Source organism: Microcebus murinus, chromosome 12 (assembly GCF_040939455.1).
Source record: "Microcebus murinus isolate Inina chromosome 12, M.murinus_Inina_mat1.0, whole genome shotgun sequence".
Lineage (NCBI taxonomy): Eukaryota > Metazoa > Chordata > Mammalia > Primates > Cheirogaleidae > Microcebus > Microcebus murinus.
Genome location: NC_134115.1, coordinates 72,714,964 through 72,728,795, shown reverse-complemented (window position 1 = coordinate 72,728,795; position 13,832 = coordinate 72,714,964). Strand labels below are relative to the sequence as shown.

Here is a 13,832-nt window from a genome sequence, read left to right as displayed (position 1 = left end):
CAAAGGGGAAATTTATAGTACTTAACAGTTATACTGAGACCATGAAAAAAAGATTTCAAATCAGTGACCTCAGCTTTCACCTTAAGAAAAAAGAAAGAGAAAAGCAAATGAAACTCAAAGTAAAAAGAAGAAAGGAAATAAAAAAGACCAAAGTGGAAATCAGTAAAATAGAAAAGCAATATAGAAAATCATTAAAAAGAAAAGCTAGGTCTTTGAGAATATCCATAAAATTGATAGACCACTAGCCAGACTGATCAGGAAAAAGAAAACACAAATAGTCAGTATCAGAAACAATAGAAGTGACATTATTCCAGATTTTACCGATATTAAAAGTATAATAAGAGAATATTGTGAAGAACTTTATGCTAATAAATTTGACAATGTAGGTAAAATGGACAAATTACTTGAAAGACACAGTTACCAAAGCTTATTCAAGAAGAAATATATCACCTATGAGACCTATATTTATGTAAGTAATTGAATTTGTAGTTTAAAACCTTTCCACAAAGAAAACTCCAGGACCAGATGGCTACCGTGGCTAATTCTATCAGATATTTAGGGTAGAAATAAAACCAATAACACAAACTCTTCCAGAAAATAGAAGAGAAGGCAATACTTCTTAACCCATTCTATGGGTCCAATATTACCCTGCTACCAAAACCACATAAAGTCAGAAAACTACAGACCAACATCTTTCATGAGCATAGATAAAAAAATTCTAAACAAAATTTAAGCACATTTAATTTAACAATATATTAAAAGCATAACACATAATGACCAAGTGAGATTTGTCCTAGGAATTCAAACTTGGTTTTGGTAGCTGCTTTAAAAGTCTTTGGCTGATAATTTCAACATCTGTTATCTCAAAGTTGGCATCCATTTTTTTTTCCCTTGCAGGTTGGCATGATCTGGGTTCTTCATATGCTCAGTGATTTTGGATTATGTCCAAGACATTTGAATATTATGAGATCCTGGTTCTTGCTTAAATTTTTAGTTCTATTAAAGTTGACTTTTGTTGTTGTCTTAGCAGGCAATCTGGTTAAGTTCAGGTTACTTGCCTTTTAAGGGTTGTAGTTCCAATGTGCTTTTAGTTTGCAGAGCCTTTGCAGTGTTATTTGGACCTGTCCTAAATGTGTGTCACCCAGTGACCACTCCTAGGACCTGGGCAATGATCAAGACCATAGGTCAGTTCTTAAAACTTTTGCTATATTCTTTAGGGTCAAATTCATGCCTGTGTAGCTTTGAGGTTTTCTCAGTTCTTCTACCAGTCTGTGGGATCACCCTCTTGAGATCTCTTTTCTCTACTCTGTCCCTAACACATTCTGGTTCTGTAGAGCTCCCCTTCACTGTCCTTTTACCAGAAAGTGAAGGCTTTAATTTCCTTACTCTGTCATGTACTTCTCATGATGGCATTTGGGGCCAAATGACAAGAGGACAGAAAAAGAAAAAAGGCAATGGAGATTCACCCTATGCTCTTGGATACACATCTCCTCTGGCAAGAGAGAAGGAATCCTTTCCCTCCGTGTTTTAGGCATCTACCTGACAGCCATTAATTACCATTGCCACCCTTGTTCCTGATGACCCAACCATTGTGGAGAGAATGGGAAAAATATTTAAAAGAAAAAAACCAGAGACTTTCTCCCACTTTCTCTCATTCATGGGAGTCCCCTTTTCGACTTCTCTGACTGTGGATATAGGACTTCTCTTGACACAGTTTCTGTCCATACAGTGGTATGCACTTGTGGGTTTTGGGCTGCTTTAGTCCAGGCCAGGAAATACTGAAATGGGGGGGTGGGAGGCAATAGGAAACTCATCATTTATTTGGTGGCATTTTGAAATCTGGATCTTCTTACCCAGTCCACCATTTACTTTTCAGAGTCCTCAGATAGCTGATCCATGTATTCTGTCTTGTGTTTATGAAATATACTTACTCCATCTTACCTGGAACCTACTTGATTTATTTTTAAAGTCAATTTTCCATATTCATTATATGTCCTGTATATTTTTTAAAGATTAAATCTCTTTTTAAAAAGAAAATAATTAAACACAGCATAAAAGACTATAAATCATATTTATCTTCTTTCAAATAGAGTACCCCATTTTGGGAGGAGCAACATTTTGCTTACCAAAACCTTGAGGTCATAGTAGTATTACTGAGATAGAATACATGATCTTAAAGGAAGGTGTTAACCCATAGTCTACTACTTGAAATACCGATGAGCCACAGGAAAGGCATAGCAAAGAGGATCAATTAAATGATCAAGGTCAATACTTTTGGGAGCTGGCATTCTGGTAATGATTCTACTAGATAGAAAAGAACAATTGTCAGAAAGTTGGCCTTTATGGAATAAGACAAAACTTCCATGGAGAAAAAAAATGACCTCTGAATTTAGTTTTAGTCCTGTGATTTAAATCAGGTTTCAAATTAGTTGAATATAGATTGAGCTTCTAAAGACATTGATTATATTGAGCAGAATGGTGATTGTTATAAAATATATAGGCATAGATATTTATGAAGTATAATGGAATACAAAAAAGGAACATGGCTTTGGGTATCCAATTGAAACAGTACTGCCATAACCCTGAGCAAGTAATATAGTTGCTACACTTGATATTCTTTTGCTGGCCCCAGAATTGAGATAAAACTAAGCCTACAAGTAACAATTAAGCAAACCTAGATTAAAAATCAGACTACTTCCTAAAACTAGTATCCTAGTCTGTACTCCATTTTCCAAGCATTTTTACATTTCCAGTTCCCTAAATATGGTTTCTTTCCTTATTGTCATCCCGTCCAGGTCATGCATGATTGACTTATTCCCAAAAGTCCTTCTAGGGGCTGGATATGCTACCCATAATTGGCTTTCCTTTTGCCTCTTAATTTCCAATGACTACTACATATTTGCCTTGATCTTCACTGATTAGATCAACAATTTGCAAACTTTTTCTTATTCTCTTTGTTCAAATAAATATATCATAGGATCCCAGTATATGAAAACAGAAAAGTAGACAGCGAACCTAGAATCTCATCTTCTTGGTCTCACTTTTATATGAGGAAAAATCCAATCTATCATCTTCAAAAAGCTCTGGAACTAAATGGAACACAATAATTAGGCAATTAGCCTATCCCTGTCCCTGTGAATATATCTCTTGTTTGAGTTATATCTTTGAACAAATATTCTCAGGGTCCACCTCCATTTCAAGGTATTTCTGCATGTTATGATCCTCCACTTTTATCTTAACCAGTTGGCAAGTTACAAATTTAATTTTCTTCTTGTTTCATAACTAGGAATCATTGACCTTTTTTCTCAACATGTGTAGAAATAACAAAGTATTTTCTGGAAGCAAGAAGGGTATGAGTTCTAAGGTTAGCTGTCTGGGTTTGAATGACAGCTCTACCATTTATTTACTAATTAACCTTAGACAATTACTTAACCTCATTAAGACTGTTTCCTCATCCATAAAATGAGGATCATAATAAACTTACCTGATAGGATTGTTGTTATGGATTCAATGAAATAACCAGCTTATATACAGCCTAGCATATAATAAGTACTCAATAATAAATGTTAGCTATCATTATTAGGCAGATTCTAATACTTATTCTAAAATTCTGATATATATATAGTCTGTCTTAAAATATATTTTTCCTTACTTAGGTACAAATGATGAAAGAGAAATGACATTCAAGCATGCTGCCCTCCTACACCTTCTGGTAACAATTAGAGATGTCCTTTTAACGTGCAACTTGGACACGGCATTGGGTTGGTGGGAGAAAATTTTATTTCCTCTTTCTTCCTACTGAACTATTTCATCTTAAATAACTTACTTTTCTAAAAAAAGATACACCTTATAAGAAGTTATATAGCCTTCTTTTACTTCTGTTACACTAAGCATTATATACATTTTAACATAAATATAGTGGAATATATATATTTTTATTCTGCTTATGTTCATGAAAAGAAATTATCTTTAACAATTATCATCACCTAGAAATATAGGTTTAGGATTCTCTAAACTAGATCTGAATTACATAATCCTGATGGCCTTAGCAGATTTGATTGTCTAATCATTTCATGTACTACTTTTTAACATGAGATTTGACATTTTGCCATATACATTTTTGGTTCTCATTGCATGTTTGTGGCCTTGAATCTTTGCTATGTAAAATGTAACTAAATTATAAAGAGTAAGATCTTTTGCAGTTTCTATTTTAGTTGTGTGTAAATTAAGATATGAATTACTTGAATAATAAAACTATTTTGGGCCAGGCATGGTGGCTCATGCCTGTGATCCCAGCATTTTGGGAAGCTGAGGTGGGAGGATTGCTTGAGACCAGGAGTTTGAGACCAGCCTGGGCAACATAACAAGACCCTATCTCTACAAAAATTTTTAAAAATTAAAGCCAAGTCCCAGCTTTGGCTAAGCCAGAAAGATTGCTGGGGCCCAGGAGTTCAAGATTACAGTGAACTCTGATCACGCCACTGTACTCTAGCCTGGGTGACATAGCGAGAGTCTCAGGGGAAAAACACTATTTTGAACATATTAGAAATTTTGAAGACTTTGGAAATTTTTTTCTAACCTATCAAAATAATTAAAATATTTGTCTTACTACATTACTGCATAGGCCTCTTATTGCAGGATCTTTAGACTCAATAATTGTATGCTTCTAGGATTATATTTCATAATTTAGAGTTTCTGGAACCTATTTCAAATGTAAAATGGAATAATTTTTCTCTGATCTAAGACCCAGACATTTTCTCTTAACTATGACTCAGATGTAAATATTATTTCTCTAATCCAAGGTTTTGAAAAGTATTGAGCAACAGTGAATCACAATTGTACTCCCTCTAAAGCACTAGGAGCTCTAATATTCTAGATTCTGATATGCTGCTTTAATATTATGAATAATAGCCTCACCGTTTGTAGAACAATCTTTTATGGAAGCTGAGGAGTATAATGAAGATGGATGACTAAATGCAAGGGCATGTGATACTATACCCTCACAGTTATTCCAGGGACTGGAAACTAGAGTTGTAGTCCCCAGTCCTTACTTGTCTATGGGTGGAGATAAGACAACCTGGTCCAGTATTAACACTCAAATGGTTTCACTGGAGAAGAAAGGAAAAACACTGTGTTGAGCTTTCTAAAGGTAGCTGTAGCTTAATTGTAATACTTGGCCAAAGATGTAATCTAGCCAAGTACAATATGCTCAATATTTATCAAAATCTTGGATTGGAGTAATAATATTTACAGAGGATTGCTTGAACAATATTTACCTTTAAATACTTTATAACTTACCCTAGTTAAGTGAGACCATTGAGGGCTATATACTTGGACTGAATTATTTTTGCTCCTCTAAGAAATGCATATACTAAATCATACTTTGGTATTACTATCTGGCTACCTTGAGGAATACTATAAAATTAAGATTCTTGTTGGATAACTAACGTCTTAAGCTCTAGGTACCAAGCAATAATGAATAACCTAGCTGCCTTGGAAGTTTTTAGTAGAGGACTTTCCCACTCCTCTAAACCTCTTGAAAGAGAAGACCAAGGTAGGCTGTCCTCCTTTCTTTCTCTCTGTATAATGGCAGAGGAAGAAAAATCTTTGGAGGTGTGACTACTTGCCCTGCTCACTCCCAGAATTCTGTATTTTCTTCCAGCTTCCAGTTAGCTACCGTGTTTACCCGAAAATAAGACCTACCCATAAAATAAGCCCTAGCAGTACTTCTAAGCATTTGCGCAATATAAGCCCTACCCCGAAAATAAGACCTAGTGATGGGCATGGCTACACAGTGTATCTGCACAACCCATGCATTTTATTGCGGAGTGGTAAAGAAGATGAGCAGCCTTTCTATCTGCCCCATCATGACAGCTACTATCCTAGAGGTGACAGGAAAGGTGCGGGCAGCCCCACCAACAAGGTCAGCTCCCCCTGTCAGGTCCTGGCCATCCTGTGCATGCTGCAAGCTGAGGCGTTGAGGGGAAAATAACACATCCCCTGAAAATAAGCCCTAGGATGTCTTCATGAGGAAAAATAAATATAAGACCCTGTCTTATTTTCGGGGAAACACGGTACCTCTCCCAACCTAGCAAGGTAATGAGTTTTAGGTTCAAGGTATAGAGTCTCCCTTCTGGACTTTAACCCAGAAATAAATTCAGTATTTATTACTGAATGTAATTTGTATTATAATAGAGATACATAGTAGTGGCTCAAATAGTGTAGACTATTATCCTTAAGATGAACATGTTTTTAAAACATAAGTAGAAGTTTGCCAAGTCGATAAAGTATAAAAGAGTATTCTAGGCAGAATTAAGAGCCTAGAGTAATGGCTCAAGGGCTGGGGGTATCGCCAACAGTTCTGTGTAGCTAGATTGAAGAGGACATGGTAGAAAGCAACAGGGACTAAGCCTGAAGAAGTAAGAAAGAGCCAAATCATGAAAGCCTTTTAAGCTACACAAAAGAATTTAGACCTTATTCTGTAGATGATAGAGCATTATTGAAACAGGGATGCTTCTGGATTAGATTTATTTTTCAAAAGGTTAAGTCTGATGGCAGTATAGGGAATCAGTGGGAGATCTGAAGATTAGGAGGTAGAAAGAACATAAATCCATCTCAAAGTTGCCTATCAGCCTCACAATTCTAGTATAAAATTAAAATAAATATGCACATACATATAACACATGAATGTAAACATAAATTTTTTATATTTATTTTTTGTTACCAAAATATTCTTTAAACACCTGATCTACATAAGTTACTGTGCCAGGTGCTGCATTACAGTAATTCACAAAATTCACTGTGCAGCAGAATCACATGGAGAGCTTTTTAGACATAGAAACCATTGGAACACAATCTAGATTCACTGAATATAAACCTTTAAGGATAAGTCTCAGAAATCTATGTTTAAAAATTGCCCATAGTGAGTATGAATTTAAGCACCGCTGTTTTAGCAGTTATACAAATTAATTATTAATATGTAAAAATACCATGTATTCTGCCCTGAAAGAGCTTTAGGCTAATGAGGTTATTAAGTCATATACATAAATAACCAGAAACCAAGTACAAAAGTCATGTACATAAAATACCAAGAAAATTCTAGTTAAGTATCATTTCAACAGGACTTGCATATAAATATAGATTCTGGGATTTAGGAAGAGTACAATAACATCATCCAACAAGCCAGGAGGCAGGAAAGGATAGGATATATAATCAGAGAATATATAGAGTAAATCCAGGTATATTGGTGTCAGCTTAAAAAGAGACATTTGGTGTACATATTTTTAAGCTTCATTCAGTTTTAAAGTCTTCATTAGTCAATAACTGACTGATATCAGAAAAGAATTAAAGGAAATTTTAACTATCTCTGTTACAGTTCTAATTTTCTTTTAGCCTTACTGTGGATTTCTCAAAGAACAAAAAGACCTATGCAATTTTTTTTCTAATTTTGCTATAATAGGATATTTGTCAAATGCAAAAGAAATCTACAGAAGCATTTTAGGCTCCTATTTGGATGATATTTGGAGGCAGCTGGAGATTGTTCAGTTTGTTAGGGAAAAAAAGCCTGAAACCAACTATAAGATACAAGAATTGCAATGTCAGATACTAAGTTGGATGCAAAGTCAACAGCAAATTAAGGTTAAGTATTGAAATATATCAGATAAAAGTAATCAGTTTAAATAAGAATTGGATATAGCATTTAACTTTGAAATTAGGAAATAGTCAATACTATTTAAGAATGCCCTACCCCAAAATATTTTCTTCATTGATGTTTGATCTTATCAAAATTTATTCCTTTGTATTAAGCATTGACATCTTTTACAACACAAATACTTACTTTGTAATCTTATTGTTATTAGTTTCATGTGTTTACTTTGTCACTGTATTAAAACTGTGAAAAATAATAACCATGAAGATATATATTACAAATATGAAATTCTTATTTTTGACTAGGTGCTGGTTATCATAAGAATGGACTCAGATGGTGAAAAACATTTACTCATTAACATCCTTAAAAAAATGGAAGGTAGGGAGTTGTAGATTATGTTTCATTTGATAACAAATGCTTGAACATATAAAAATGTATTGATCTAACTAGTTTTTAAAATGAAGATGTAATTGACATATCATAAAATTCACCCTGAAAATCATACAACTCAGTGGGATCTAACCAGTTTTAAAATTAATCTGGACTATAAGTATGTAATATAAATATTCTATAATGTACTTGTATGTATTTCTTATTAATAATTGACTCCTGCTATTGATTGCCTACTAGTTGCTAAATAATACTGGCTACTTACAACTCTATGAGTAAGTTTTATTAACTCAGTTTTACAAATTAACTAAAGTTCATAAAGGTGACATAGCATGCCAAATCTCACAGGTAGTTATTAAAGAAGTCAGGATTTGAACCTAAGTCTCTATTGTTTCAGTGTCACTCTTCAACTCTCAATTCTTCAATTCTCTTGGTTATTTTCCTCACCCACTGCTGTTTTCTACTCACGACTTCCCCCTTCTGTCAACCCTGTCTACTTTGTGCTGTGGAACCCATTGCTTATATGTAAACTCTTCATCTTTCTTGTCTTTACTGAAGCCCAACTTTCCTCATATGATACTGCTTCCCCTATATACCTCTCATATAGAAGCTGATCATTTTCTTTATATCTATACCTCATAGGGAGAAAAAGCTATTTCTTGCTTTCTACTATCATTTCTAAAATATTATTCCTCCATCCTTTGAGCCTGTGCCATATTGCCATAACATTCTCTACCACTCCATATTGCCATCATCTACTAACCACCTGGTCATTTCCCATCATCCATGGACAGTTGTGCACCTGACTCATGGTGTTCTCTACACTGCTAATCCTGCACTGCTAACACCTTATCCTAGGTGTCTGTAATGTCTCTAATGTGAATGGTTCATTCAACACCCTGGCCTTATAGTTTCATTGACCTCCATAACCTCACTCCTTGGTTATGCAATAGACCTTGTGATAATGCAGCACTTTCCTACCTCTGAACTTTAAACTCTGGTACATTGCTCTTTGTCTATAGCTAACTCTAGCTCTTTCATAATCTTCAACATTTTAGAGATCTGTGATCTGCCAACTCCTTTTTTGTTTCATTTTCTTTTCTTTCCAGTCTTGGTAATTTGACCCATCACTTTTCATCAGTCTTGTCCTTCTATTGTACTTTCCATTTAAACCTCAACCCTGAATCAGTCAATAAATTTAACTTCTCTAGTCCTACACCTAAGATGCTGAGCACAATTTGAGAAAATTACACAACCATGTATATTGGTGCCATTACAAACTCTTGTCCTCTGAAATTACTTGGGCTCTTAATACCTCTCAACAATCTTTCTACATATTCCTAGTTCCATTTCTATTTTCCTAATGCTGTACCACAGACCCCTACCTTGCCACCCATCCCCTCATTTTTAGAAGGGAATTATTCTTCCTAACTTCCATTAATCAGGCAAGAATCATCCTCAGTTTCCTTCCCTACCATTGACATTACCTTCATTTCTTTCTATAGAAGTGAACATCCACCCTTTAATGACCAATATTTCACTTGTGCTTTGGATGCTATCTCTCCCTGCAGTCTCCAGCACTTTGTTCCATCAGTTATTTCCTAGCCCATTCTTTCTCTCTAATGACTCTTTTCCTTGATGTTTAAGCCCTCTAATCTCAAAAATGAAATAAAATACCACCCTCAACCTATGTCACCCTTTGGTCACTATTTCTTTTACTTCTATAACATTCATGTTTGCCATCTCCATCTCCTAGAATATTTCTTTACTCTTACCTTACTAAATTATTTATCATGCCCTTTCATATTGCTGTGCCTTTATACCTCCTATTCCTGCTATGAGAATGCTCTTCTCCCTTCTTTAGGAAGCTAACTCCTACACATAATTTAAAAATTAGTTAAAACATTTGTTCAGGAAGTCTTGATGTAAATGCTTTTTCTCTGTGCTCTCAGCATTATGTGCATACTTCTAAGGCACCACTTAACCACCTTAGGCTATAATAACTGATTCTCTTGTCTGTTTTCCTCAATAAAATGTCAGCTTCTGGAGGAGAAAGATCATACCCTAGATTGTATTCCCACCACCCAGGAAAATGCCTAAAACATAGAAGGCACTCAATAAAAGCTTATTGACTAAATGAAGGAGCCAAGGAATATCTCCCTATATACCTAGTACATACTGAGACTCGTGAAAAAAATTGAACTGAAATATATACAAATATAGCAACAAACATCTGCTCATCAGTGCAAGTAGTGACGTTAACTAATTTTAAATTATAGTAATGTGTAAATGGAAAGGTCTTTCAAGCAAGGCCTTATAAGGTACTATTAATGAAGTTATCATGTGTACAGAGTTCAGATTTGCAAGCTTGGATCTTTTTGATTAGTTTATTCAGTTTCTCAGTCCTGGAAAGATGAATTCATATTCACCAAATTCATAAGATCCTTACCAATACCAAAGCTCAATAGTTAACAATTGTGGAGCTGAGACTGCCACAGTTGTCTGGAATGAAGGTAATTGGAAACATTTTTTAAAAATCAGGAAAATACTGAACAAAGTTAGCATTATAAAACAAAGGGATTTGGGTAACCAAAGGAATGTTTTGTTTTGTTTTGTTTTTTATTTCAGCATATTATGGGGGTACTAACATTAAGGTTATATTATCCTGGATTGAGCTTAAGCCCATTATCCAAAGTGAGGTGACAAAGGAATGTTTTTGTGAAGAAGCTAAGAAAAGATTCCTGTCCACTGAGAATACTTAAACCTACTTAAATAGGGTACATTCTCCTTTGATGTCACTTAAGATACATTGACAGATTGTTAATCTATATTTCTTCCTATATCTCCTCTTTCTTCGGCTTCATGCTGAACACTTTTGTTTCTTTTGGCATTTGGGATATATCATCACTATTCTTATTTCTTCATTTCAACAAGGTCTACTGACATAAAAATATTGAATCTATAAACTGGAAAATGTTTTTGTTCTTTTTCAGACTGACAACTATCCTCATTTTCTATGAGCTAGAAATATTTTTTGTCTAGTGTTAAAATGTAAAAATGTGGTTCCATTTTCTATGTGTTTTAAAATCTAGTAATGCACTTACTAAGTAATTAATCTGCTTTGGGGTCATAGCTAATACAAATTATTTAAGAAGATTAAGTTTTTAAATAATATGAATCAACTTATGAATTATAAAAGAGAAATAGTACTTACTCCTTATTGCTACCAGAACTATTGTCATGTCAAATAAAGTTACATGAAATTATTAACCATTACTCTGTCATTATTATATCATACCTTTGTGAACTTTACAGTTGACAGAAGTACACTAATAGAGCGTAGAATTTATTTGAACTAGAATTAACTATTCTTGAATTAATTATGTCTACCAAAAATAAACTCTGTGTGTGGCTACAGAATTTTTTTAAATTTATTGTATTTTGTTTAAACAGTAAAATAAGAAGTTTAAATTATAATTAAGAAGCAGGGGCTGGGCACAGTGGCTCACGCCTGTCATCCTAGCACTCTGGGAGGCCGAGGTGGGTGGATTACTCGAGGTCAGGAGTTCGAAACCAGACTGAGCAAGAGGGAGACCCCATCTCTACTATAAATAGAAATAAATTAATTGCCCAACTAATATATATAGAAAAAATTAGCCGGGCATGGTGGCGCATGCCTGTAGTCCCAGCTACTTGGGAGGCTAAGGTAGCAGGATTGCTTGGGCCCGGGAGGTTGAGGTTGCTGTGAGCTAGGCTAACATCACGGCACTCACTCTAGCCTGGGCAACAAAGTGAGACACTGTCTCAAAAAAAAAAAAAGAAGCAGGAGTAAATCTAAGAAACAGATGATGCCCAATAAATCTTCTTCTTCTTATACAGCCAGTAGAAAAAGGGGAAAAAAAGCATTCCTCTCACATTGACATACAGTCACTTGCTATTTAGTTATGTACTTAAACTTTTGGCTAGACAAAAAATATAAAATCTACCATGATTTTAATAAAATAAAATTAACTGCACAAGATTGATATTTAATTTGGTTCCTTTAAAATTAATTTTTTGATCCATTTTATTATTTTCCATAATAAATTTATAATTTCCATGCTCTCTCTGTATATACACACATAAGAAATATTGCCCATGGTTCAAACTTTCTGATATGATAGACTTAGAAAAAATGATTCAACAAATTGTACTTTTAGCAGTTTCCTTATTCACAGATTTCTAATTTATTTTTATAGTAATGAAATATACAACACACCAAAAAAATGTATCTGAACAAAACACTAAAAAAATTTTTTTTGTCTTACTCTTTTTTCCAACAGGTTTAACATTGACTGTCCTTCATTCAAATGAAAGGAAAGATTTTCTGGAATCTGAAAGTGTTTTAAAAGGGTAAAAATTATTTCTTCATCTATGGGGAGCAAACATACTAGTTCCATAGGAAAAGCAAAATTCTCTTAGAATTTAACTTAAAAAGTTGAACGGGCTGGACGTGGTGGCTCACGCCTGTAATCCTAGTACTCTGGGAGGCCAAGGCGGGAGGATTGCTCAAGGTCAGAAGTTTGAAACCAGCCTGAGCAAGAGCAAGACCCCATCTCTACTATAAATAGAAAGAAATTAATTGGCCAACTAAAATATATATAGAGAAAAAATTAGCCCGGCATGGTGGTGCATGCCTGTAGTCCCAGCTACTTGGGAGGCTGAGGCAGAAGGACTGCTTTGAGCCCAGGAGTTTGAGGTTGCTGTGAGCTAGGCTAATGCCACAGCACTCTAGCCCAGGCAACAGAGTGAGACTCTGTCTCAAAAAAAAAAAAAAAAAAGTTTAACAAAATCTGAAATTAATGTCTCTGTCTTCTTCCTGAAAAATGCTTTACATCTCACATCATTGTTTTGTCTATTATATATTATTAATGTCCAGAAATTTAGTTCAATCTCATTTTAATATCCCAAAATTATCATTATTATTGTTATTGTTAGTACTGAAGCACCTATTTAGACTTACCCTTGTCTTTACCAGTTGCTTTACTCAGCATTGTCTTTTTTTTTTTTTTTTTTTTTTTGAGACAGAGTCTCGCTTTGTTGCCCAGGCTAGAGGGAGTGCCGTGGCGTCCTAGCTCACAGCAACCTCAAACTCCTGGGCTCGAGTGATCCTTCTGCCTCAGCCTCCCGAGTAGCTGGGACTACAGGCATGCGCCACCATGCCCGGCTAATTTTTTATATATATATCAGTTGGCCAATTAATTTCTTTCTATTTATAGTAGAGACGGGGTCTCGCTCTTGCTCAGGCTGGTTTTGAACTCCTGACCTTGAGCAATCCGCCCGCCTCGGCCTCCCAAGAGCTAGGATTACAGGCGTGAGCCACAGCGCCCGGCCAGCATTGTCTTTTATATCTCCTTTCTTCTGGGTTCTCCTTCTTCCTGAAGTACATCCTTTAGAAATTCTTTCAGTGAGGACCTGCTAATAATAAAGCTAGTATTTTTTCTTTTTTTGATATTTTTCCTTTTTTTGCTCTGTTGCCTAGACTAGAGTGCCATGGCATTAGCCTAGCTCACAGCAACCTCAAACTCCTGGGCTCAAGCAATCTTTCTGCCTCACCCTCCCAAGTAAACTGGGCCTACAGGCATACGCCACCATGCCCGGCTAATTTTTTCTATATATTTTTAGTTGTCCAGCTAATTTCTTTCTATTTTTAGTAGAAACAGGGTCTCACTCTTGCTCAAGCTGATCTTGAACTCCTGATCTTGAGCAATCCTCCCGCCTCGGCCTCCCAGAGTGCTAGGATTACAGGCGTGAG

At 35.2% G+C, this 13,832-nt stretch overlaps 1 protein-coding gene across 1 annotated transcript in view; it reads left to right on the top strand.

Moving 5' to 3' along the window:
• SHOC1 (shortage in chiasmata 1) overlaps positions 1–13,832 on the top strand; it is an 81,282-nt gene that overhangs the window by 51,504 nt on the left and 15,946 nt on the right. The window contains exons 16-19 of the mRNA XM_076008431.1: positions 3,657–3,761; positions 7,460–7,638; positions 7,954–8,026; positions 12,361–12,430. Coding sequence (XP_075864546.1) covers positions 3,657–3,761; positions 7,460–7,638; positions 7,954–8,026; positions 12,361–12,430 — 427 coding nt within the window. The remainder of the gene's footprint in view (positions 1–3,656; positions 3,762–7,459; positions 7,639–7,953; positions 8,027–12,360; positions 12,431–13,832) is intronic.